The 24,395-nt window shown below is 52.4% G+C and overlaps 1 protein-coding gene across 4 annotated transcripts in view; it reads left to right on the top strand.

The window, feature by feature from the left end:
• The window catches only part of STAT5B (signal transducer and activator of transcription 5B), a 57,089-nt gene extending 34,280 nt beyond the window's left edge, over positions 1-22,809 (top strand). For 3 of the 4 annotated variants that reach the window (XM_053910623.1, XM_053910625.2, XM_053910626.1), the window contains 16 exons: positions 266-355; positions 2,215-2,389; positions 7,049-7,179; positions 7,409-7,560; positions 8,048-8,203; positions 8,590-8,769; positions 9,152-9,239; positions 9,315-9,437; positions 10,036-10,128; positions 12,614-12,820; positions 13,939-14,033; positions 14,139-14,269; positions 15,161-15,331; positions 19,095-19,146; positions 19,466-19,570; positions 20,255-22,809. In XM_053910623.1, the coding sequence (XP_053766598.1) occupies positions 266-355; positions 2,215-2,389; positions 7,049-7,179; positions 7,409-7,560; positions 8,048-8,203; positions 8,590-8,769; positions 9,152-9,239; positions 9,315-9,437; positions 10,036-10,128; positions 12,614-12,820; positions 13,939-14,033; positions 14,139-14,269; positions 15,161-15,331; positions 19,095-19,146; positions 19,466-19,570; positions 20,255-20,381 (2,076 nt within the window). In that variant the 3' untranslated portion in view covers positions 20,382-22,809. The remainder of the gene's footprint in view (positions 1-265; positions 356-2,214; positions 2,390-7,048; positions 7,180-7,408; positions 7,561-8,047; positions 8,204-8,589; positions 8,770-9,151; positions 9,240-9,314; positions 9,438-10,035; positions 10,129-12,613; positions 12,821-13,938; positions 14,034-14,138; positions 14,270-15,160; positions 15,332-19,094; positions 19,147-19,465; positions 19,571-20,254) is intronic. The other variant, XM_053910624.2, reaches the window with a different exon arrangement.
• The last annotated feature ends 1,586 nt before the right edge of the window (positions 22,810-24,395 follow it).

The raw sequence follows: 24,395 nt of genomic DNA, 5'->3' as shown, positions 1-24,395 counted from the left end.
GTGTCATAGGGTTGCTACGTCACAGGAGATGGTCAATTGGAAGTGCTTTGTAAACGGGGGGCTTCTGAGGCGCTGCAAATGAAATGAAGATGTGGGGGGTGGGGGAATCGAGTCCAGGAGAGAGAGAGGTGTCTGGCGAGAGTTCCTGAGGCTTCTGGGGAAGCTGAGGCCAGGGCTGGGGGAGAGGAAGGCGTGGACGTAGCCCTGCAATAGGCGTGGTGGGCACGGAGGATGGCCCCTGGTAGCTGCTCTTGGGCCCTTTCAGAACACGTACGACCGCTGCCCCATGGACCTGGTCCGCTGCATCCGGCACATTCTGTACAACGAACAGAGGCTGGTCCGAGAAGCCAACAACGTGAGTGTCCCGTGGGCCTGGGGAGTGGAGTCGGGAAGTCCCCGTGTGCAGACTCACCTGCGATTTATAAATACTGGTGTGCGAGGGCGCCAAAGAGGTCAGGGCATGGGCAGGTGTGAGGGGCAGTTTGATTTGCAGGCTCAGAGTGAGCCCCAGCCTCGGGCCCTGGCCCTGCCACTTACTCGCCATGAAACTTGAGCAGGTGACTGCGCTTCTCTGAGCCTGAGCGTCTTCAGTTAGAAGTAGGGACAGTAGAAGCACCTCCCCTGCAGGGTGTTGTGAAGGTTAAGTGAGATACTGTGTGGGCCAGGGATAGACCAGCAGACCAATGACACAGAAGAGGAAGCCCTGAACACACCCCCCACACTCACACACGCCTGGCAACTCCGTCCAAGTGAGCGGTGGCGTACAGATGACCAGGGAAAGGCTCTGTCACTCAATAAACGGGGTTGGGGCCAATGAGAAATACCGGGTGGTGCGGTCTGTGTCAGAGAAACAAAGACGGGCACGCCGAGAGCAGTGAGGCCCCGGGAGGTGGGCCAGGGACTCGTCCCCCAGGTTCTGGAGTGGCAGAGGCGTGAACTGTGCTAGGAGGCCGGTGCAGACCTCACACTATCCGAGTAAAACAAGAGGGACCTCACTGAGGGACGCCAGGCAGGTGAAGGCCACAGAGCGCTGCCTGGAGCACAGGCCCTCCTTCTACCCCTAGTCGTCGTGAACACGGATGTCGGGGATTCGGCCGTTCGCTCAGTAAGCATGTCTAGAGGTCCTGTGGTGTGTGTGGCCCTGGGCTACGCCTGGAGAAGCACAGAGAGACCTGGTCCCCTGAAGGGAATTCAAGCGGTCATGGGTCCTTCTGGGTGCACAGGACAGGCGCGGTCCCACACTGACAAGGCTCACATGCCAGTGCCCGCAGCAGACAAGAGGGGAACACAAGAACTAGACGCTCTCGGATGAGGGCGGTGCTGTTTCACTTGGGCCCGCAGGGAGGGCCACTCTGAAAAGGTGCCAGTGGGAGTCCCGCATCAGGAGGGTGGGTGGGGCCGGAGGGTTCCAGAGAGATGGACCCACCACTGCAGAGGCCCTGAGGCTGGAACGAGATGTGTGTTGAAGGAATGGACAGTAACTGGCGTGCTGGGCGGCAGTGGGCTGGGGGCGGAGGGGGGCTGCCATGGGCTGCAGAGGGGTTTGGAATGTCCCCCGAGAACAGTTCGTTGGAAAGGCCTGAAGACTCAGTTGGGGAAAAGCTCAGACCAGGTCACTTAAGTGTGTGGATCCCCAAAGCCCTTGCTGATGCCTCCCCTTGGCACTTATGACTTCTCCTCGGGGTCTTCAGACACCCCCTGTGAGAGGTTGACCTCATTCCCTCTTCCCTCAGCCACAGTGGGCCTGGAGAGAGGCAGAGATGGTGTGAGTTTACCTGGCCTCGTCCTCCACTCTGTCCCCCACGCCCAGCACAGCCCCCGGCACTGGGGGGGGGGTGCAAGAGTGTGGGCCGAGGGCTGTTGTCATCATCAGCAGGAGAACCCAGGAGCTCTTGGGGCGTGTTCAGTTGTCGTGTCTTCTGAGAGAATTTAGGTGGACCGTGCTGGGGGTACTCTGGCGGAGGCCAGAACTGCAGCAGAAGTGTCTGCCATGCCTTGTGAAGATGCCACAGTCTGCCAGCTCACACGCCCCTCCTCCTCCTTTGGCCCCTGCACCCCAGTTGTGACAGATGACTGTCCTTCGACTCAGATTGCCCTCCCTTCTTACTCCAGATTTGGAGTCTGGGGCCTGTCGTATTGGGGTCCCCCAGGCCTGAGGTTTCTCCCACCCTTACTGCCCAGCTCACTGCTGCCGCCCCTCTGACATGTCTCCAGGGTGCCTCTCCTGCTGGGACCCTGGTGGACGCCATGTCCCAGAAACACCTCCAGATCAACCAGACGTTTGAGGAGCTGAGACTGGTCACGCAGGACACCGAGAATGAGCTGAAGAAGCTGCAGCAGGCCCAGGAGTTTTTCATCATCCAGTACCAGGAGAGCCTGAGGATCCAGGGTGAGGCTGCCGTGCCGCGGGCGCCGTGTGTGGGGGACGGGAGTGAGGGCCACTTCGTGAGCTCCTGCGGGGTTGGGGCTGGGTCCACGTCTGTTTCCGGGGAGCCTTCCCCAGAGCCTGGGCGGAGTAATGGCTGCAGGTGACGGCCCCCTGCTGGGCCATCCATCCCGCTTTGCATGTGTGATTCGATCGAACCCTACACCAGATGCAGGGTGTAGACAGTGGTATTATCCCCACTTTGCACATGGTAACACTGAGGTTCACAGAGAACAGGTGACTTGGCCTGTGTTGCTTGAAAGTGGCAGAGATGTGTCATAAAATCCCTGTGCTTCATTAACTAATGTTCTCTCTCTAGTGTAGGTAGTGAAGTGAATATCTCAGTGGATGAATAAATGAATGAGTGAGTGAGTGAGTGAATGAATATGGGCAAAGTGTTCCCCAATGAGAGGGAGAATTTAGGCTGAGAGTCCCGAGGCTGAGCCAGGCGGGGAGCGGTGGAACTCGGGAATGCACTTCCTGTAGCCTCCCTTTGAGGAGACAGAGCTGGCAGGAGGAGGTGACAGTGGAAAGTTCTCCTGTCCCCTAGGTCTGTCCCCGTGACTGCCACGATGAGGGTGTGGGGACAGAAAAATCAGCCCTGGGGAGTGAGCCCTGGGCACAGTCTGAGCAGCGTGAAACGGGGCCGTTCCCTCCCCGCAGACTGACCGGGGCTGCACCTGCCTGGTCCAGTGAGAGCAGGGCGTGCCTGCGGCCTCTCCCTCTGCTCCTCTCTTTCTTGTCTCTTCAGGGGGAATCTTAGGTCCCTGATTTTCAGACCTTTCTTCTTCTGTGACTTCTTCTTCTTCTCAGAGCCATGAATTTCCCACTAAGCAAATTTCAGCCGCATCTCATGGTTTTGCATGTGCTGTGTATCCCTGTCATTCAGTTTGAGGTGTTTTCTAAGTTCTGGTACTTTTTCCCGTGCACTTAGAAGGATATCGTTAGTTTTCAAGTTTTTGTTCTTTTCTAGATGTGCTGTCATCTTTGATTTTATTTTCATTTCGTTATTGAATTCCATTGTTGTCAGAGAACATGCTATGTATAGTCTCAGTTCTTTTTTTTTTTTTTGAAAAAAATTTTTAAAGATTTTATTTATTTATTTTCAAGAGAGGGGAAGGAGGGAGAAAGAGTAGGAGAGAAACCTGTGTGGTTGCCTCTGGCTTGCCCCCTCCTGGAGACCTGGCCCGCAAGCCAGGCACGTGCCCTGACTGGGAATGGAACCCACGCCCCTTTCCTTCGGAGTCCGGCGTTCAGTCCACTGAGCCAGGCCATCCAGGGCTGATCTCAGTTCTTTTAAATGTGTTGAGACTTGTTCTCTGGCCCGGCCTGTGTTCCGTCTTGGTGAATGTATCTGGTGGGCTTGGAAAGGATGTATTTTCTACAATGTTTCTTTAAAAAGCAGCACTAATAAATTCAATAATGTTAACAAATACAGCAGTAATATTTATTTTTAAATCTATATTTAAGTATAGGGCTAATATATTTACATGTATGTTTTGGTCTCGATATTTATAGAATATCATATTATGCATGAGGTGTATAATATAACCATAATCATGTGTACTATACTATATACGATATAAAACACATTATAAATATTTATGTATATTTACTATGTTAACATAATAAAGTTTCACCAAAAAAAGTAAAAACAGAAGAGTAACAACACCTGTATTTCCCCAAACAACGTTTGGTGAGCACAGTGGCCCCGCCCTCCGTTCCTACCAGTCTCTGGAAGCACAGGGCGAATCAGGGAGCGGCCCTTCCTGTCCATTGCTGCAGTGTCCCGTGTCCTGCAGCCTCGAGAAAAGCCCAGGGTGTAATTACGAGATTAACAAAGGAAAGGGCAGAAGGACCTTTGAAGACAGTTTTGGCTCTGTGGGCCTCCCGCAGGGTCTTAGGTACCCCCCGGAATCCCTGCAGCAGTCAGAGACCCTCAGGTCTCTGTCTGTCTGAGTTTATTTATTTACGTTTAGCCTAATGGTTCCATTAGAGGCACCCAAGTCTCCTGTTGTTCTGTGGGACTGTGCACTTCTCCAGTTGTTTCTGTAGATATTTCCGTTCTGTATTTTGAAGCTTTGTGAGTAGATTCATGTATGTTTATGATCATTCTCTTTCTGACGGATGCTTTAATAATCATGAAATATCTTTCTTGAGCTCTGGTTGTGCTCTTTGTCTTCAAGTCTGCTTCGCGAGTGGTCGATAGACCTTCTCCACCTTCCTGTTCCGCGTGGGCTCAGCATGTCTGCATCCACCTTTCCTCATCTAAAGTGCAGGCAGCAGACAGTGGTCTTGCTTCTGTTTGTGTCCGACCATCTCTGCTTGTGATTAAGGTGTTCAGTCCATGAACGTTTACTGTCATGTAACACACTGGTACTGAGGTCTCTACTCCACTGTCTACTCCCAGTTGTGCCCCGTCTCAGCTTTGTTTCTCTCTCTGCTTTTTTGTTACTTAATGTTTTTAGGGTTCTCCTTTCCTTTGCCTCTTCGAGCCTCCCCCTCAGCGGCCGGTCAGTGTTTCCTGTGCCCAAGGCCAGCGCGAGCCCCGGACCGCCACAGGCGTCGAGTCAACAGTGGTGGGATGGTTCCAGCATGTCTGCCTCCCATCGGAGTCCATCCAGACTGGCCCAGAGAGGCTGCCCCCTTCCTAGCTTAGGGAACAGGAGAGGCAGGCTCACTTCCGCCCAGGCCCTGGACTGGTGGGCAGCCCTTACGACCCTGTTCCTGGGTTTCTGCCTCCTCCGCCTGGGTTTGAGCTGGGCTCTGGCTGGGTCGGTGCCCACTGTGCCAGTCAGTTCAGTCCGAGCTGCCACCTCCCGTCAGAAATGCAGACCATGTATCCGTGTGTGCAAGGGGGGTCTCGGTTCCCTGCAGTGGGGCGGACAGGCGCCCCACGTGCCCTGGCGTCCATCCCAGAAAGTTCTGCAACTTGCCGGGAGACGCCTAACTGGGTCACTTGCATAGGGAGGCTGGGCACAGATGCCGGTGGTGATGCCACCACCCTGTGGGTAGTGGGCCAGACCCCTCTGCTGTGTTCTCAGCTGGACACCCCTCCTCCCGCTCAGGCCCTGCACTGAGATGGAGCCGCATTTCCGAATTCTGCTCTCATTCCGGCTCTTCCTGGCCATTTGGAGTTCTTCGGCCTGTCACAGCTTGTGCGGCCGTGGGGCCTAGGTCAGTGAGGCATGGCCCACCAAGGCCTGCCAGGAACTTGACCGCGACATGCTGATGCTCACATCTTCTTGACTCTGCCCGAGTCAGAACACCAGGGTGTTCCCAAAGGCTATTGGCAGGGCGCAGTCACCCCGGTTTGTAGGAGAGCAGTTCCCTCGGTGGCGGGAGGGATGGGCTTGCAGGCTAGAGGGTGTGGCCAGGTGGCGCTCACTGTGGAAATGTTTCATTTCTTAAGCTGGGTTATGGATTCACAGGTGTTTTCTGTATCATTCTTTCTATCTTCCTAATGTCTTAAGCAATTCATAACTTTTTTTTTTAAGTTTTATTTATTTATTTTTAGAGAGAGGGCAAGGGAGGGGGAGAATCAGCGATGAGGGAGAGAAACATCCATCAGTTGCCTCTAACAGGCCCCCAACCCAGGACCTCGCCTGCCACCCAAGCGTGTGCTGTGACAGGCATTGAACTGGTGACCCCACCTACTGAACCACACCAGTCAGGCTCATGGCTTCTGTTTTAAATAAGGGTGATCAGGCCTCACTGAGTCCCTATTCCTACCATTGAGACGAGCTCCCTAAAGCTGGTAGGAGGAGGGCTGCCTCCTTTTCCCGAGGGCATCTTGCTGCCTTTGTGTGGGCCCTGGATTCCCATTCTCTCTCTCCCTCTCTCCCTCTCTCTCTCTGTCGGATTCTCTCCCTCTCTCCTTTCTTCTCTGTCTTCTCTCTTTTCTCTTCCTGCTGGTCAGCTGAGCTCACAGTGACCTGACCTGGTCAGACTTGTGAGGCCCCTTCAGCACAGGCAGACACTCCTTCCTCCCTGAGGGCAGGCTCCTGTGCCCCCGGCTGTGGCCCAAGGCCGTGCGGCAGGCCTCCCTGACCAGGCTCTGTAGGTGAGGGTGGGGCCGAGACCTGCTGGTGTCCGTCACCCTCTCACCCTGTCCTGTAAGCCAGTAACCAACAAGGACCCACTCTCACCGAGAGCTTCCATGGGCCAGGCATCTTCTCGAGCATTTGCTGTATCGTCCTTTTGTAATCCCCGTGGCAACCCACTGAGGCCAGAAACAGGACTCTCCCGTTTCTCCGATGGGGAGACTGAGCCCCAGGGGACAGAAGTGATTTGCCGGAGTCCACTGAGGCAGTAACCGGCCAGGGCCGACTTCAAACTGGGCAGTGTGGCACTGAGCTGGACCCCTGTGGGTGTGAGGAAGGTGGGCAGCCAGCCGTGTGGGCCAGGATGGTGGGATCCTCCTCAGCGGGACACACAAGCTTCTGTGTCCCCATCTCTAGAGGGGAGCTCAGAGTTGGGGGACCAGGGAGTGGGGCCGGCTCAACATGGGTGCCCTTGGCTTCCAGAGCCCTGACTTACCATTGGTAGGATGTGTCACCTTGAGGGTCTTGTGGGCTGGAAGCTGGGAGATGATGGTCGTAGCCATCCCGTCCCCTCCTCTAGCTCAGTTTGCCCAGCTGGCCCAGCTGAACCCCCAGGAGCGTCTGAGCCGGGAGACGGCACTCCAGCAGAAGCAGGTGTCCCTGGAGGCCTGGCTGCAGCGAGAAGCCCAGACTCTGCAGCAGTACCGTGGGGTGAGTGCGGCCCTCGTCCCTCTCCTCCAGGCGCACGGTGGACATCCTGAGTGTCGGGGCACCTGAGAGAGGGGTAGAGCCAGCAAGACAGCAGGGCCCAGGGGAGCAGGAGGCCTGTGGGGTCTGGGAGGCAGAGCAGGTCGGGGAGAGGGGTGGCCCTGCCTCCCGCGTGAGGCCCTGCAGGGTGGTTGTCCTGGAGCCCAGAAGGGCCTGCTGTCCCCTGTCTCAGGAGCTGGCCGAGAAGCACCAGAAGACCCTGCAGCTGCTGAGGAAGCAGCAGACCATCATTCTGGATGACGAGCTGATCCAGTGGAAGCGGCGGCAGCAGCTGGCCGGGAACGGAGGGCCCCCTGAGGGCAGCCTGGACGTGCTGCAGTCCTGGTAATGGTATGGGGACGCGGGCAGGGCGCAGGCAGGCAGGCAGGGGTGTGCAGGGGCCCGGGATGGAGCTTCCAGCTGCTCACTCTGCTCCTGTGTTTCCATGGGCGGATGGCTTGCCCGGTCCTGTGGCCGGGCTTATTTCCCCGTGGTTTTGGCTCCCGACACAGACTTGGTGCCCCCAGCCCTGCCTCCTCCCTGGGACGGGAGTCACTGTTTTGGGGAGTGGAGCAGGGCCAGGGTGCAGAGTGAGGCTTGGGCTGGTGGGGTCGTTCAGGGTCACGCCTCTTGTGTGTGTCTGTGTTTCTGGAAGGCAGGGCGCCTCTGCTCTGCTCAGAGCACAGGAGGGGTGGCTGGGGTGTGACGCCTTCTTGGGTGGGGGCGGGGCCCGGTCTTGGGGGTCTGGCCCCAGGCTGGGAGCCTTTCCACCTGTGTCCTGGGGGATGGGGTGAAACTGTTGTCCTTCCCTTTGGCCTCGGCTCTGGGGCAGGTGTGAGAAGTTAGCTGAGATCATCTGGCAGAACAGGCAGCAGATCCGCAGAGCTGAGCACCTCTGCCAGCAGCTGCCCATCCCAGGCCCAGTGGAGGAGATGCTGGCTGAGGTCAATGCCACCATCACAGACATCATCTCAGCCCTGGTGACTAGGTGACTGCTGCCCCTCAGCCCGGCCCAGCCCTGCATGTGGTTGGCAAGGGGGGCGGTCGGAGGCTGGGGTGGGCTGCAGGGGTGCTTTGCTGATAGGGAGCTCTTGCTTGAATCTGTGTCTCCTCAGTAGCCATGACTGCTTGGTGTTGACCTTTCCCAGTTCCTCTTGGGTATGCCGCAGGGGCTGCCCTGGTTTCCTGCATCCCGAGCCCACTGCCAAGTTCATTTCACTGCCTTCCCCCCGATTCTCAGTGGCCTCCCTGGAACAGGGTCTCTGTCTGCCACGTGCTCTTCCTTTGCCTGCTGAGCCCTGTGCAAGGCCCCCCCCCCCACAGGGAGGGGCCAGAGCCCCGTCCCTGAGGCCGCACCTCTCTGTGTCCCTGCAGCACATTCATCATCGAGAAGCAGCCCCCGCAGGTCCTGAAGACCCAGACCAAGTTTGCGGCCACGGTACGGCTGCTGGTGGGTGGGAAGCTGAACGTGCACATGAACCCCCCCCAGGTGAAGGCCACCATCATCAGTGAGCAGCAGGCCAAGTCGCTGCTCAAGAACGAGAACACCCGCAAGTACGCATGTCCTTCACATGTGCCCCTCCCCTTAGTCCTCAAAATAGGTACAGTTCATCCCCTTAAGGAAGCTTCTGGGATCAGCTGGTCTCTGCCGGAATCCTGTTCACCCCTCTGGCCTGTTCTGGCTGTCAGAGAAAGAATATAGGGGCGAAGTTCTGCAAAGATAGTGTGATTTTGTTTCCCTTTTCGGAATATGTTCAAGAAAATTTTTTTAATATTTTATGTATATCTATTTTTTGTATGTCTCCTAGAGGTGATGTTTCCTCTAAATGACAGAAGGGTTTAAATGCCTTGTGAATTTCCTCCTCCCCCAAGCGTGTTTGTGCCCCAATGGGCTGAGGCCCGTGTGGGTTTCGAGCCGCGTCTCTCTGATCCGCAGCGACTACAGCGGCGAGATCCTGAACAACTGCTGTGTGATGGAGTACCACCAGGCCACCGGCACGCTCAGCGCCCACTTCCGCAACATGGTAGGGTGGAGGGGAGGAGGGATGGAGTGTCCCCAGTGCCCGAGGTCTTTGTCACATTAATTTTCTCCTTTTCAGTCCCTGAAAAGGATTAAGAGGTCTGATCGTCGCGGAGCAGAGTCGGTGACAGAAGAAAAATTTACAATCCTGTTTGAATCACAGTTCAGTGTTGGTGGAAACGAGCTGGTTTTTCAAGTCAAGGTAAAGCCCTCAGCTGCGTGCGTGTGTGTGCGTGTGTGTGCGTGTGTGTGCGTGCGAGGACTTTACATCGCAGAAGAATCGTTCTGGTCCCAGTTAGTGTCCTCTCTCCGGTTGTTGACGAACAGAAAGTGAGACGGCCTCATCCTTAGAACTGTGTCTTTTAGCTTCTCTTACGAAGGAGCAAACAATAATGAGCTGAAATAGCTGGAAATGTAGGTAGAAAATGAATGAGGAGAAACGTCACTCAGGAGGAATCTGCGTAACAGTTGTAGTAAGTTTTAGACATTTGTTACTTGTTGGTTTTTTCCCTCTTGGAAATGTCTCCCTGCTCCCTTTCCTCTGTCTCGTGCTCCATGTAATTTAGAGAACTTACCCCATCCTTCAGAGATATTTAGTAAAGTCTCTCTTACTATACCCAAAATGCCTGAGATTGTGCCGATGTGGAAAAGTCGTAGTGGTCCTGGAGCCGTCCTCACTCTGGGCCCCAGGGTGACATGCACGGAAACTGGAAGAGCGAACACGCTGTGATGGGAACAGAGAAGAGCAGGGGAAGAACATGCCGCCACGGGTGCTCAGCCCGTGTCCTGTGTCTTTGTAGACCCTGTCCCTCCCGGTGGTGGTCATCGTCCACGGCAGCCAGGACAACAACGCAACGGCCACTGTTCTGTGGGACAACGCTTTTGCAGAGCCTGTGAGTGATCCCTTGGGCCTGTGGGCTCGAGATCTCAATGCTGATGTCATGGATCGCTTTCCTGCGTTATCCCCCACGAGAGCACAGGAAAACCCGTATCTCTGGGTGGGAGGCAGAGCAGAGCGCGTGCAGAAAGTGAGAAGGGGACGGGCTTGAGGGCAGGCCAGTACTCCAACTCCCGCTCCAGCATTTCCTCCTCTGTGGCTTTGGGACATTCACTCTGCCTCTCTGAGCTTAAGGGTCCCCTAAGCGTCTGCAGCGCGGGGATGACATGCTCCGTGGTTGTTAGGAAGGTCACAGTAGATAACAAACAAAGTGCCAGTCACATACTCAGTACTCAGCAAGTGTTGTTTTGAATCCCTGGGTGAAACCATAAATAGAAATTGGGACCCTCGCGTTCCTCAGCAGGGGTCCCCACCCTCTCTGCTCCCTGTCCATGGACGTTGCTCTAATTACTGCTCTAGCTCCGCCTCCTGTCTCTCCCCTCCCACACCCCGTCTGTGGAAAAATTGGCTTCCACAAAACCCATCTCTGGTGCCAAAAATGTTGGGGACCGCTGTTCTAGGGGTTAGACCTCTCAAGAGGTTACTTCAGCTTAGAAGTTGCTTCCTGGCATCTTCCTTCTAATAAACGAGGGTGTCTGTTCCAAATTTTGGATTCTGTGATTCATGCCAGCTCTCTCCTGAAGAATGAGATGCTTTGGCTAAGGGCGAACACTGGATTTTCTGGGTTTATGCGCACAGATGCTGTCTGCATACCGCTGGGGGCTGCTTGATGAGTGTTTTCTGACGTCACGGCAGCGTGGTTGTGCGTGGCGCACATTCCCAGTAGGGACCAGTCCGTAAAGGTGTGATGTAGGGGTTGTGCTTGTTACGTGGAACGCAGACGTATGTTCTTCCCTAACATGAACAGTCTGACATTCTCAACAGTTTTTTTGGAGAATGTTTTTGCTGCAGAGGCAGGATTTTTATCAGAAATTCTACTACGCTTAGGCTACAAACCCTTGGTTTGGGGCTCCTTTTAAAAACTGCCTGCCTGCAGCATGTCCTGATGAGCCTCCTGGATAGGGTTGCCCCATCGCCCCCTCCCGCCCTGCCTGTCCGCAGCTCTCTCGGCTCCGGCAGCCTTGCATCTCCTGCAGCATGCGTTGCTCAAGTGTCTTGTCTAAATAAGCATAAGTGTTTCTGACATTTTCGGTATGTCAGTAACTAGTGTACATCTTACGCTGTTTTAAAATAAATACACACTCGTAGGAATCTACAGGTGTGTTTGTACATATGTCACGGTATAACGCAGTGCAGCACTGCTTAGCTAAGAGCGAAGGCCGACACATAGATGTCCATCTGTGGGGGTCTGGCTAAATGTAAAGGGAAAAGTCACGTACATTTGCTGGCCGGCATAGAATACTTATGGAGGTATAAACAAGAAGCTAGGTCACACACCTTTGGGGAGAGGAACTGGGTTGCTAAGGGACAGGAATAGGAAAGTCACCTCTCACTGTGTTACCTGTGCGTTTATTTTTTAAAAATTTTTAAAGAATTTATTTACTAATTTTTAGAGAGGGGGAAGGGAGGGAGAAAGAGAGGGAGAGAAACATCAGTGTGAAAAACATCCATCGGTTGCCTCTTGCACACGCCCCAACCAGGGTCTGAACCCCCAGCCCAGACACACACCCGACCAGGGTCTGAACCCCCAGCCCAGACACACGCCCCGACCAGGGTCTGAACCCCCAGCCCAGACACACGCCCTAACCAGGGGCGGAACCAGCGGCCTCTCACCGTGACACCCACCCAACCAAGCCACACTGGTCAGAGCAGACCTTCCGTACTTTTAAATTTTTGTATCATGTGCAAGATTTCGTATTCAAAAGTATTTTTTAAAAATAGTTTTATAATAATAAGTACGACGGCTGAATGGGTGAAAAGCAGTTGATTAAAAATACATAGTCTAACCTGTTTTTAGGAAAGCTGTCGAACTCACAGTGACTCTTCTTCCTTAAGTTGTTGCATTTTGAGCCAGAGTTCTGTCTCGGCAGAAGGTGTCAAAGGCGAGAGTTACACTTGTGCGCACACCTGCATGAACACACCCACTCGCACACACACACCCCTCTCTCTGTACCTAGAGAACCAGTGTTTCGGATTGCTGTTCCCACTGAGTTCCCAGTGTGAGGGGCGCACCACGGTCATGTTTGGCTTTTTGTGGCTGTGAGAACATAGGCTTGGACCAGTCGCTCACCAGCTCATTGCAGAAGCCCGTAGACAGCATGAAGTTACGCTCTGCATTGGGTGCAAAGAAGGTAAAACGAACCTTCTGAGTTTCCCGGAGCTGCACGTCCCAGGAAGGTTTGAATTTTATCCTCAGGCTCAGTTAAGACAAACGTTTGTAACTGTGTCCAGCCATCAATTTTTTTTTTTTTTTTTGGCGGGTTAAGGGAATAAATCATGCAACTGTTTTCTTATAAGGCTCTGGCTTCTGTCCCGCTCAGGGCAGGGTGCCATTCGCTGTGCCTGACAAAGTGCTGTGGCCGCAGCTGTGCGAGGCACTCAACATGAAATTCAAGGCCGAAGTGCAGAGCAACCGGGGCCTCACCAAGGAGAACCTCGTGTTCCTGGCGCAGAAGCTGTTCAACAGCAGCAGCAACCACCTGGAGGACTACAGCAGCATGTCCGTGTCCTGGTCCCAGTTCAACAGGGTGAGGGACTGCCCTGGGACCAGTCCCTCCCAGCCCGACGCCTTCGGGAGTCACCCCTCCCCAGCCCCTGTGCTTTCTGTCTCCAATAAAACGCACCCAAAGTAACGGGAAGCTGCTGAGTAGATAGACGACCACGTGTCTTTATGTAGAAAGCTACATCTTTGAATACTTCAGGAAATGAGGCTTTATGTGCAGCTAGTGTATTTCATAAAGGAAAAGGCACACAAAGCAAACGTCCACTTAGCTCACGAGAAGTGGAGCTTTGGTGGCAACCGGAGCGTTGGGCGCTGTCCCACGGACTCGGTGCTCCCCGATGTGCGATGCAAAGCCAGCCTCCTGTGGGCCCCTCGGCCCACCTGAGGGGGTGCTGATAAAGGAAACTTTTCCTTGAGCATCTGCTAACTCAGATGCCACCTGTCACATCTTTGATTTTAAATTTAACTTTTGTTTCTCTTCTTATACCACCCCCGCAGCCAGTGTTTTTAAAGCCCTAACTCAGAGATCTCATCGTCCCTGAGGGTAACCCTTGTAAATGGTTGTGTGTCGACCAGTTGGCCGACTTGTTTGCTGGCAGCCGGAGGCGTTTTGATAGGGGCGCAGGAATTCCACCAGAATCAGATAACTGCGTTTTTCTGATGATGATTGGTAACCGCTCTGTGTTGGGGCAGTCTCTGTGGCCTGCCAGTGGGTTCTAATCCAGGTCACATTTACAACCCCCTGGGCGTCTTGTTAAGATGCAGGCTCTGATTAAGTAGATCTGAGATGAGGCCTGAAAATTTGCATTTCTCAGGAGCTCTTGGGTGATGCTGCCCCCGCTGGTCTCTGGTCACAGACCCCACACCCCGAGACAGCAAAGGCCAGGGGGAAGGTGCGCAGAGCAGGGTCCGTGGGGGTTGGTGATGGCTCTGGGCTGCATTCCTCTGCTTGCTTCTTTTCCTGTCTGTTTTTCGGTTGCAGGACCATTCATTTGGGGAAACTGAGACGCGTCTTTATATTTGTGTGATTCTGGCAGTGTAGATGTTTGTTTCCTACTCGACTTTTTTCGGTTAAAGTATATGTAGGTTGCTTCCGAGTGTTGCTTTCGCCTTACTCGTGTTTGCTGTTGTATCTCCAACCAGGAAAATTTACCGGGACGGAATTACACTTTCTGGCAGTGGTTTGATGGGGTGATGGAAGTGTTAAAAAAACATCTCAAGCCCCATTGGAATGATGGGTAAGAACTGTCATTTCTTAAGCCAGCAATCGAGTAGGAAGGTCGTCTTTCTGGTGTTTAAAAAAAATCACACTCTGCTTCTGCTCTTTGACCTTTGTGACCCAGGGCTATTTTGGGTTTCGTGAATAAGCAACAAGCCCACGACCTGCTCATCAACAAGCCCGACGGGACCTTCCTGCTGAGATTCAGCGACTCTGAAATTGGCGGTATCACCATCGCTTGGAAGTTTGATTCCCGTGAGTGCTCCTCCCTTTTCAAGAGTAAAGCCGAGATGGCCCCAGTTCACTGCTTTTGTTGCAAAATTGCTTTAACGTACAATTTATTGAGTACTTATTATTCGCGGGGCCCCATGCTAATTATGGAACACAGACGCAGAACCACGACAAAGCTGCAGATAACGTGGGGGCCTATGTAAAACCTGATTGTGGGGAACACAAGTCCTAATTTTGAGAAACACAAATGTATAGCCCTGATGTAGCGACCTGGGGTACAGTGTCCTGTCCCGAATCTCAGCTGCTTCGCTGTTGAAATGTTCACCTTCATGTTGCTCGACCTTGAGCTTATCTCGGTGAGGAATTACGTTGATAAATTGGAGTCGTTAGCCTAGAAATAACATGCTATTTTACTTACTCGCTGTACTAACTAACACAAGGATACCGTCCTTGACGGTTTTCATGCAGGAGTGTTAGTTCTTTCCTCTGACCCTCACAGGAAGATGAGTAGCTTTTGAGTTTCGTAGTGTTTTGTTGTTGTGACTTACAGGCTTAGTACCGTTTCGTAGTGCTCACGGGTCCTCTGGCTGTGGACATGCTTTCTCTCTCACAGACGTTTGTACAGGAATCAGGGAGTCAATGGGACGTGTCCTCTAGAAAGAGGCAGAACACCATTTGAACTTGAAGCGCCCTAAGGGAGATCACTGGGTCTCCCGGGAAGCGGTGTGTGCATTACCAGCCATCTGCCCGTGACTTTTATAACACTCCTTGATCTCTAGCCTGTGGTTATTTTAAAATGGAGATTTTTATTGGTGCAACTTTAATGGAGATCTTTAACTTGTAGTGTATTTGGGTATTAAGATTTCCTGTTCAGAAATCCCATTTAGAATATAACTGTTGTATTTATTGATCTAGAGGAAAGAATGTTTTGGAACCTGATGCCTTTTACCACTAGAGACTTCTCCATCCGGTCCCTGGCCGACCGCCTGGGGGACCTGAATTACCTCATCTACGTGTTTCCCGACCGGCCGAAGGACGAGGTGTACTCCAAATACTACACGCCGGTTCAGTGCGAGCCTGCCACTGGTAACAGTGTTCGCATTCTGCTTTGGTTTTGTTGGGTTTTGGTTACGTTTTAGCTTTTTGTGTCTGTCTGTCTGTCTGTCTTGCATGAAAATCTACGCGGTTGGCACATAGCTACTGCTGTGTGACCATTGTCCAGGGCAGGTGTAAATCCCGGGCTGTGTCCTTCAGCCACACCGAAAACACACCTGCCGCTAGCCCCAAATAGCGAATTGAAGGGAACGAGTGGCTTTTAACACAAGCGTAGATCACACAAAATGAGGAAGGTAAAATTTTGTTTTTCAAAACATAGATGGTTTTGTTTTCTGAGTGTTAGAAGTATTATGAGTTTATTGTAAAGTTTCCAGAAAAGTATAGAAAACTATATATCACCCAACACCTCTCAAGTAGATTAACCACTGTAAATAATTTGGTGAGTATTTTTCCAGTCCGTGTAGATACATATTCTTCATTCAGTCAGTCAGTCACCAGGTGCCTATGAAGCACTTCCTGTGTGGAGGTTAAAACCTTCCAGCGGAAGGAAGACAATAACGAAGCAAAGAAGTCAGTCCATGTGCGCAGTGACAGATGCCGGGAAGACACATAAGCACGGGCAGAGGAATAGAGGAGGGACGGAAGGGAGCTGGGGGGCATCTCACTGCTGCTCCGCCTCAGCCTCCACCTTGTTTCCCTGCTCACCCAGCTCTGGACCCCTGGGCCCTGCCGGGGGTTCCCAAAGGCACCAGCCATGTTTCCATCTCAGGGATGGTCAGGGGGGTTCCCCTGAGGGGCGGCATCAGAACCGACCTGAAGGAAGTGAGGAAGATGTTTGTGAAGATCTAGAGAGAGAACGTTCTAGGCTGGGAGAACAAGTGCAGGAACTCTGAGAGGGAAATGAGGTTGCCATGTTTGAAAACCCTCCAGAGGGTCGGGAGGCCAGAGCGGGCTCAGCAGGGCGAGTGGCCAGAGCGCGGGGCATCATACCATTCCGCAGCTGCTGGGATCCGGTTTTTCCCCAACAAGCATTTGTTAGTTAGGCCATGATTCCGGACCCTAGGGTGGGAGGTACCCAGGCCCCCTTTCACCTCCCTGGAAGGAGGACGGAAGACAGAGGACAGGTGGGGGCAGCCAGTTCAGATCTTCCCAGGAAACGTGCCTTCTGGCCAGCGGTCATCCCAGGCCGACACCCCGGATGAGGGGCAAGGGGACCGTTTGCACGTGGAGACACCCCCCCCCAGCAGTCACTGCCGTCTCACAGCGGGGAGGGTTACCAGACAGCTCCCGGTCTGGTTCCGGCTGGGGGAGCGGCTGTCGAAAGGGGCAGTCTCGTGGCTCTTGATTTTGGCCGTGATGTCTTCTGCCATGTTGCTGCCTGCTACAGACGCCCCTGAAGCCGCTCGCAGCTCAGTGTGACCCTCAGCCAACACCCTATTTTTTTTATTATTATTATTTTTTTACTTAAAAGTGTATCATAGGCAGAATTACAGGTCAGTGCATACAGTCTTACAGCATCATTTTAATGACTGCATGGAGTTCCATTGTATGGCGATTCCACGTGACAAAGTCCATTGTTTATTTGAAGTACTTACAATTTAAGTTGCAGCTACTCGTTATGATTAATGTTGAGATAACCTTGTACGTGCCTCTTGTTCAACTTCCTTAGGATAAATTCCTAAAGTACAGTTTGTGTCAAAGGGCACACACTTTTTAAACACGTAGACACGCCTTGGCAGAGCTCCCCTCCAGAAAGCGGCATCCATTTGCGCCCCACAGAGGCCTGCTGGAGTCCGCTCCCCCTTCCTCCTGCCAACAGACTCTGGTCGTCCGTTCCAGCCTTGGCGTCTGATTGGCACAAAATGATATCTCAGTTCTTGTTTTCATTTCCTTGATTCTAGGTGAGGCCAAAACACCTTTTCACCTAACGCCGATAGTGGTGATGATAAATAGGATAATAAGAGCAGCTGACACCGTTGAGTGCCCACTATGTGCCAGGTCCTTTCCTGAGCATATTTTTATGTAGTATCTCATGTGCTCCTCAAAACAGGTCTGTGAAATAGGTGCTATTAATGTCCCCCTTTTACATAGGACGAACCGAGGCACAGAGAAGTGAGTAATTTGCCAAAGGTCACACAGCTAGGAAGAGGCCAAGCCAGGATTTGAGCTCAGAGGGTCCAGCACCAGACCTGTATTTTTTTAACCTCTACGTTATGGGCCATGTGTATTTTTTCCTGCGAAGTGCGTTCATGTTCCTGTGTCCTCCTTTTGCAGTTTCTTTTCTTCTTACTGATGTGTAGATAGTTTTTATAGTAAATAAACCCTTTCTTATACGTAGCAAGTATTTTTCTCAGTGTGTTAGTGTTCCTTTAACATGTAAATTTTATGTTGCTGAAGGTTTATTTTGTGAAGACTTGCAATTGGGCCGCATGGCCCAGTCTGCCCCCCTGTTTCCTGTGTACCATGCCTTCCCACCCGAATGGGGCGGTTAGATTTCTAGGTGGGAAAATAAGCCAAAATGTTTTTAGATTTATATGCTGTTTTGGATTATATCTGTCACTGCTTCTTCTTGTTAGCACAGCTCATCTAGATTTTTAAATCCTATTTTTCTACAGCATTTCTTTGGTTTTTATCTTTTCTGCCAATCTGCAAAATGCTCTGTAGACCGTAAAGCACAAAAAGCATGCGATATCATGAAAAGGTAGCCGCTGACGTTCGAAGCCAAAGAGAAGCAGGTCAGGATACCACGCAGTCCGTGAAGCACGCAGCATTTCACAATCTCGGGCTGTTCCACCCTGTTGACCGTGACGTGGTCTTCACAAGTCTCACAGGGTCGGGACTAACCTCACTCCCATACCCACAGTCCCAGGAAACAAGACTTCACTCGCTGGCCTCACACGATCACATTCCTGCCGCTCCCTTAACTGGATTTCCATAGTCAGCCCTTTAAAAAGCTGTACCTATGGCTGACCAGGTCACCGTCGGGTTCCTCCCCTGGCCTGCCACGCCGCAGCGGGATGCTGCGGTGCGTGGAAGGGAGACCCATGCCAGCTTTTTAACCAGCCACAAGGCACAGGCCATACTCACTGGAATCAGGTTACCCCAGATGCAGAGACTGCAGGGACCTAAGCGAGCTTGTGGGGACCTGAGTGGCAGTCCCTCTCCTAAGAGTAGACACTCAGAGTAACTTCTGGGATCGGCAAGTCCAATTACTTCCTCTCTAATGCTCAGATTTTTCTGGGCAATCCCTGACAAGTGTTTGTACACCTTCCACTTAAAAACCTCCAGCGATGAGGAACCAGTTCTTCCCAAGACAGCCCGTTTCTTTTGGGGGATGTTCTGTCACGGCAGCTTTCTCCCTTGTGTGACTGGGAATTTGTCCTCTTCTCACCCCTCCTGTTGCTCCTCATCTTGTCCCATGGGACACAGAGCAGGTACTGCCCTCCTCCTGCATCTGTGACTTCGAGCTTTTTAAAGATCTTTTTTCTTTTCACAGTTCGTATGCAGTTAGTGCTTGGTTTCTGTTTGTATTGAAGTACGTATTTTCCATGGTTTGAAGAATTCGTAAGCACATCCAAGCCAGTGGGAATTCTCTCTTCGCCTGCAGTTTTAGTATTGAGACTTTTCTCTGCCAGGTCGTCCTGACAGGTTGGAAGTGAAGTGCTTGCATCAGATCCTAAGATAAAATTAGGTGGTTGCGTCCTATCCTAAGGAAAGATGTGATTCATAAGGGAGATTTCATTTTTATTTCATCTGAGAGCTTTGGTTCTCATCACTGCTCCCCCTTCGGCAGCTAAAGCAGTGGACGGGTACGTGAAGCCACAGATCAAGCAAGTGGTCCCTGAGTAAGTGTCTGGGGTCCAGCCCAGGTCTCTTGCCGCCTCTCTCCTCCCCTGGCTATCCTCGCCCCTAACCACCACCCCCTCCCATTCAAGGGCCCAGCGTTCCCTTCCCCCTAAAACCTGGCTCAGCCCCGGGGATGGAACTGGGCTTGGTCACCAGGAGGCCAGTCCCCAGGACCCCACTCCTGCAGCAGGAGCCCCAGGCCCCGTGGGTGCTTGGTCCTCCCACACCTGAAAAAGACACACAGATGCCCCCGGGGCCCCTCCCCAACTCGGCTGCTGCCCCCAGGCTGCTGAGGCTCTGCTCTGCTTCCTCCTACAGGTTCGTGACATCTGCAGACTCTGCTGGGGGCAGTGCCACCTACATGGACCAGGCTCCCTCCCCCGCTGTGTGCCCCCAGGCTCATTATAACATGTACCCACAGAAGTAGGTCATGTTCTTACCAGGCTTCAGAGGGTGGAGGAGGGGGGAAGGAACTGGGCAGTTGGCCTTAGGCTGGACCCCAGGAGGGCTGGTGGGCCAGGGAATGCAGAGCCCCTCTAGGTCTGAGACCACCCAGCCCAGGCCGGGCTCTGGCATGTGCCCAGGTGGGAGGGAGAGATTTGATCAGAAGATGTTTGTTAGTTGGGGTGGGGGGGAGAGTTACATTCAATACTATTTTGTATTAGTTTCAGGTGTGCAAGATAGTGGTTAGTGGAGGGTGGGTATTTCAGTCTGAGTCTCTGTCCAGCCAGTGAAGGACTCTACTCCCAAGTGTTGAGATCAGAAGTGGTTCTTTTCCCACGAAGCCTAGGCCGAGAGTGCAGGCAGTCTTGGGCTGCTCACCTGGCAGGGCATAGGGCTTGCGCTGGTCTCTGCTCCTCATCATTGGCCTCTGACAACTGTTCCCTTTCCCTTCATCTCCTCTTTTTTCTTTTTTGAAGATTTTATTTATTTTTAAAGAGAGGGGAATGGAGGGAGAAAGAGAGGGAAAGAAGCCTCAATGTGTGGTTGCCTCTCCTGCGCCCCCTACTGGAGACCTGGCCTGCAACCCTTTGGTTCTCAGGTCAGTGCTCAGTCCACTGAGCCACACCAGCCAGGGCCCTTCATCTCTTTTCTTTCCCTCCCAAGCCCTGACCCTGTCCTTGACACCGATGGAGACTTCGATCTGGACGACACAATGGACGTGGCGCGCCGCGTGGAGGAACTCTTAGGCCGACCCATGGACACTCAGTGGATCCCTCATGCCCAATCGTGACCTTGCATCTCTGCCTTCAGCCTCTCCATCCTTGCCAGAGGAGTTACTCTTGTGGATGTTTTAATTCCATGAATCACTTCTCTTTGGAAACAATACTCATAATGTGAAGTGTTAATACTAGTTGTGACTTTAGTGTTTCTGTGCATGGTGACACCAGTGAAGGGAGTGTTCGTGTTTGTGCGTTTGTGCGTGTGCGTTTGTACATTGTGGTGTCCCTCCCCCTTGCTGTCCGGGCTCAGCTGCAGCATCGGGGCCACAGACGAAGGCTGTGGTTGTTTTAACCTTGTACGAAAAGGCAGTTAGTTCCACGAACCCTGGGACCTGGCCATGTGTCCTGAGGGTGGCTGAACTTTGAGATGTGGCTGTTCAAGTCAGAGAAGGACAAAGGGAGGAGAAAGCGCCTCCTCTCTAGTGAGTCTTTGTCACTGTGTCTGCCAAGCAGTTGTTACATAACCATGATTGTCTCTGCTTTTCTGCTGAAATGTAGAAACTGCCTTTTGACAAGGAAAGTCAGTCCTCCCTGCCCCTTCCCGCCGACCCCGCTTTCCTGGGTAGGGATGGGAAAGGGGGCAGCCTGGGAGGATTGTTGGGGCAAGGAGAATCAGGGGTCTTCGGATGGGTAGTGGCTTTTTCAATAACACTTAGCCCGTCTTAATGTTCTCTCCGCCCCTCCTTCCCTCCCGTGCTGCCCCCCCCCCCGCCCCCGCTCAGCTCCTCTGTGCGCACACATGTGCGGGCACGTTTGGTGAACTAGAGGAAAGAAGAGAGGGTCACGTGACCGAAGCTTACGGTGCTGAAGTCCTTTGTGTTGCGGCCGGAGTGGAATGCCCAGCCCTGACTTGCAGCCACTGAGAATGTTCCCCGGTCACCCAGGGAAGCTGCCGTCCTGTCTGCCCAGCCTTCCTCTGCGTTGGAAGGCTTACTGATAACAGCTTTTTGCAAATGTTGACTGGTGTTTTGTTTCTAAATTGAGACTTCTTGTTTTCCCCTTCCCACCCTAATTGGACATCCAAATTCTTTCTTCCTGTGTCAGGTCCTGTGCCACTCATACCCAGGTCACCTCGTGTCCCTTCACTGCTCACCCACGCGGTCTCGGGGTGTGGGCGGCAGGGGTGTGGTCTGAACCCAGGGCAGGCGGGTGAGCGGGCAGGGTCGGCAGGTGTCGTCGCCCACCTGGTGCAGGGTGCTGGGTATCAGGCATCGGTGGTTGGGGGATGCAGTCGGCAGGTTTGCTGGAAGTGTGGTAAGCTGCAAAAAGACAACTAAAAGCCTCAGCATAATTGTGTCCACAGTTTCTTCTGTAGCTTCATACCAGAAGGAAGGAATGGGCTGTGGCAAGCAGGTGGGAAAAAAGGGGAACAGGTGTAGCTTTGGGTTAGGCCTACAAGGTCATCCCTAGCCCCCCTTTCCAAAGGAGGGCATGACCACACCCAGGAGAGAATGGCCCTAAAAACCTTATTTTTATACATGTGAGTAAATAAACATATTTTTTTTACAAAAATAACTTCTGAACTTATCAGTGTTTTGATGTTAAAGGAGAATATTCTTCTGTAGTAAATTATTTATTGGAAGATAACTTTTTAAAAGCTGCTGTTTGCCCTGGCTTGGTTTCATACACTGATTTATTTTTCTATGCCAGGCAGTAGACTCTCTCTGCCTCTGAGGAGCCGGCTGATCCTTCATGGACACCAGCGTTGATGCAGGATGCTGCTAAGCCCCTTACGTGCCCCTCAATGTTAGATTAAAGCACCACCTGCGAGGATAGGCATGCGGGGGAAAGGAGGCCTAGCTGTGCTCGGACCCAGGCCAAAGGAACCCTCACCTGCCCGCTCACTCAGGCTTCCCAACACCTGCCTCTGAGCGGTGCCCTGGTTGGCCCAGCGGGGGGGCCGGGGGGGGCGAGCCTAGCGCATGCTGAGGTTGGGGCTCTGCCTGGACCGTTGGCTGTGGGGCGGGGGGAACAGGTGCTGCATGTGTGGTTCCCGTGTTTGTACAGTTGCTGATTTGTCCTCAGTTTTCCTGAGGCTGTGCCTACCAATGGGAGAGATCTCAGACCGAAACGTGTGCTCGCTGTCTGCATTCTACTTTCTCGCTTCTCCCTGTTCGTGCGAACCAGGAGAGGCCATGGGAAGCCGCCGCCGCCCCACCTCTCACCTGCCCCCAGACACACACACAAGTCATCCGAGTGTCCCACTCCTCGTGTGCTCTGTGCAGGGTTTCGTGGGAGGCCGGGGCGGGGGGACAAAGTGGAAGTATACTTTTATAATTTTTCTTCTTAAAACTTTGTGAAATTATTTCAGATACATATTTTAGTGTCAAGGCAGATTAGTCTATAGCTACCAGAAAAGTATTGTGTACAGTTTTACTTGGGGAAATCATGAAATAGTGTATTTTATGTTACAATAAAGGTTTCCTCTGAAGGAAACAACCTTGAGTCCTGTTGCATTTTTTATTTTTTCCCACAGGTGGCGAGAGAGGGTGGCTGGGTCAGGGAAGTTGGAAGTCACCAGTGCGAGTCTGAAAGGGGAGCTGGGTGGGGGTTGGCTGCTCCCGGCGCGGTCGCCAGCTTTGATGGCGGGCGGCGGCACTGCTTACCTTCCTGCTCATCTGATGCTCTGAGAATCAGAACGATAGTCTTCATCTCCTAGTCTCCCAGCTGCACTCTCTTCCTGTGAGGAAGCTCACCTTTGAAACTCAGCGCATCTGGAGTGCCTGGCCTGCAGCTGCCTGTGGGACAAGACACGTGGTTCCCGCCCGCAGGAGCACTGCAGTCTGGAAGAGGCGGCGGACACCACCAGCTACAATGAGACACTGGGTCTCGCTGCGGTGAATAAAGGCATCCCAAGGCCGCTGTCAAGTACAAAAAGACACGGAGGAAGGGCACTGAACAGCTTGAGCTGGCTCTAAAGGATCAAGTAGGAGGTGAGAAAGGAGAAGGCATTCATTCATCTTCGGAAATGGGCACACCGCCCAGAAGTGTACGTCTCCGGCCCCAACACCAGGGCCGGAGCCAGGGCTCCGAGTTTTGGCCCCAGAGGGGAGCGAAAGGCCACAGACCACAGAACTTTGGAAATCTCACAGGAACTGGCTTCATTTGCAAGGGAAGTTCAAGCATAAGGGTGCTGAGACAGTAGAGGTTGTGGTGAGAGACAGTTGGCAGGGGAACGATGGCTTCGTTAGAAATACAGACTGAACTGGGGTAGTTTTCTAGAGAGAAATGGGGGAAGAGACAGCTAGGAGGAGCTCTCTTGGGGTCAGAAGGAAACTATCCCTTCAAAGAAGCCTGAGTTTGATGGGATCAGTTTGTGGAGCAATTTATTCCCCAGGACATTGTTGAACTATAAATATAAATATAAATATAAATACATATAAGCAGCCAATAATTAGTGTGGTTTGAGAGTTGGGTGTGGCCAGAGAAGACACCTGTGAAAGTCACTGTCACACTAGGGTCCCTATAGGCACACTCAAATCTGCAGCCCCCTGAAGAACGGTAACAGACTTCACACTGTGTGGGGCTGGTGCTGGGGAATAGATAAACTCACTTAGATGATCCAGCCGCTCACTAAACAAACAATGCCATGCCCTGGAAAATTTACAAATATGTGGAAATAATATGCTCGTAAGTAACAGGTCATAGAAGAGATCACAAGGGAAATTAGAAAATACTTGGAGATGAATGAAAATGAATATACAACAAAACTTACGGGATGCAGCTAAAGCAGTGCTTAGAAAAAAATCACAGCTGAAAAGACACTAAAAAGGAAGGGATGGGGGTATAAGGGGACTGAATGGTAATGGAAAAAATACAATAAAGATTAAAAAATAAGGAAAAATGTCAAGTCAACCTTTTACCTTAAGACACTGAAAAAATAAAAACACAAGCTAAATCTAGAGCAAGTGGAAGGAAAGAAATAACAGAGCAGAAAGTAATGAAACAGGGAATAGAAAACAATAGAGAAAATCAGGGAAACCAAAAACTAGTTAGTTCTTTGACAAGATCAACAACATTGACAA

The sequence above is a fragment of the Desmodus rotundus genome, chromosome 9, assembly GCF_022682495.2.
Source record: "Desmodus rotundus isolate HL8 chromosome 9, HLdesRot8A.1, whole genome shotgun sequence".
NCBI lineage: Eukaryota > Metazoa > Chordata > Mammalia > Chiroptera > Phyllostomidae > Desmodus > Desmodus rotundus.
The sequence above is the reverse complement of the archived record's forward strand: the minus strand, read 5'-3'. Positions and strand labels throughout refer to the sequence as shown.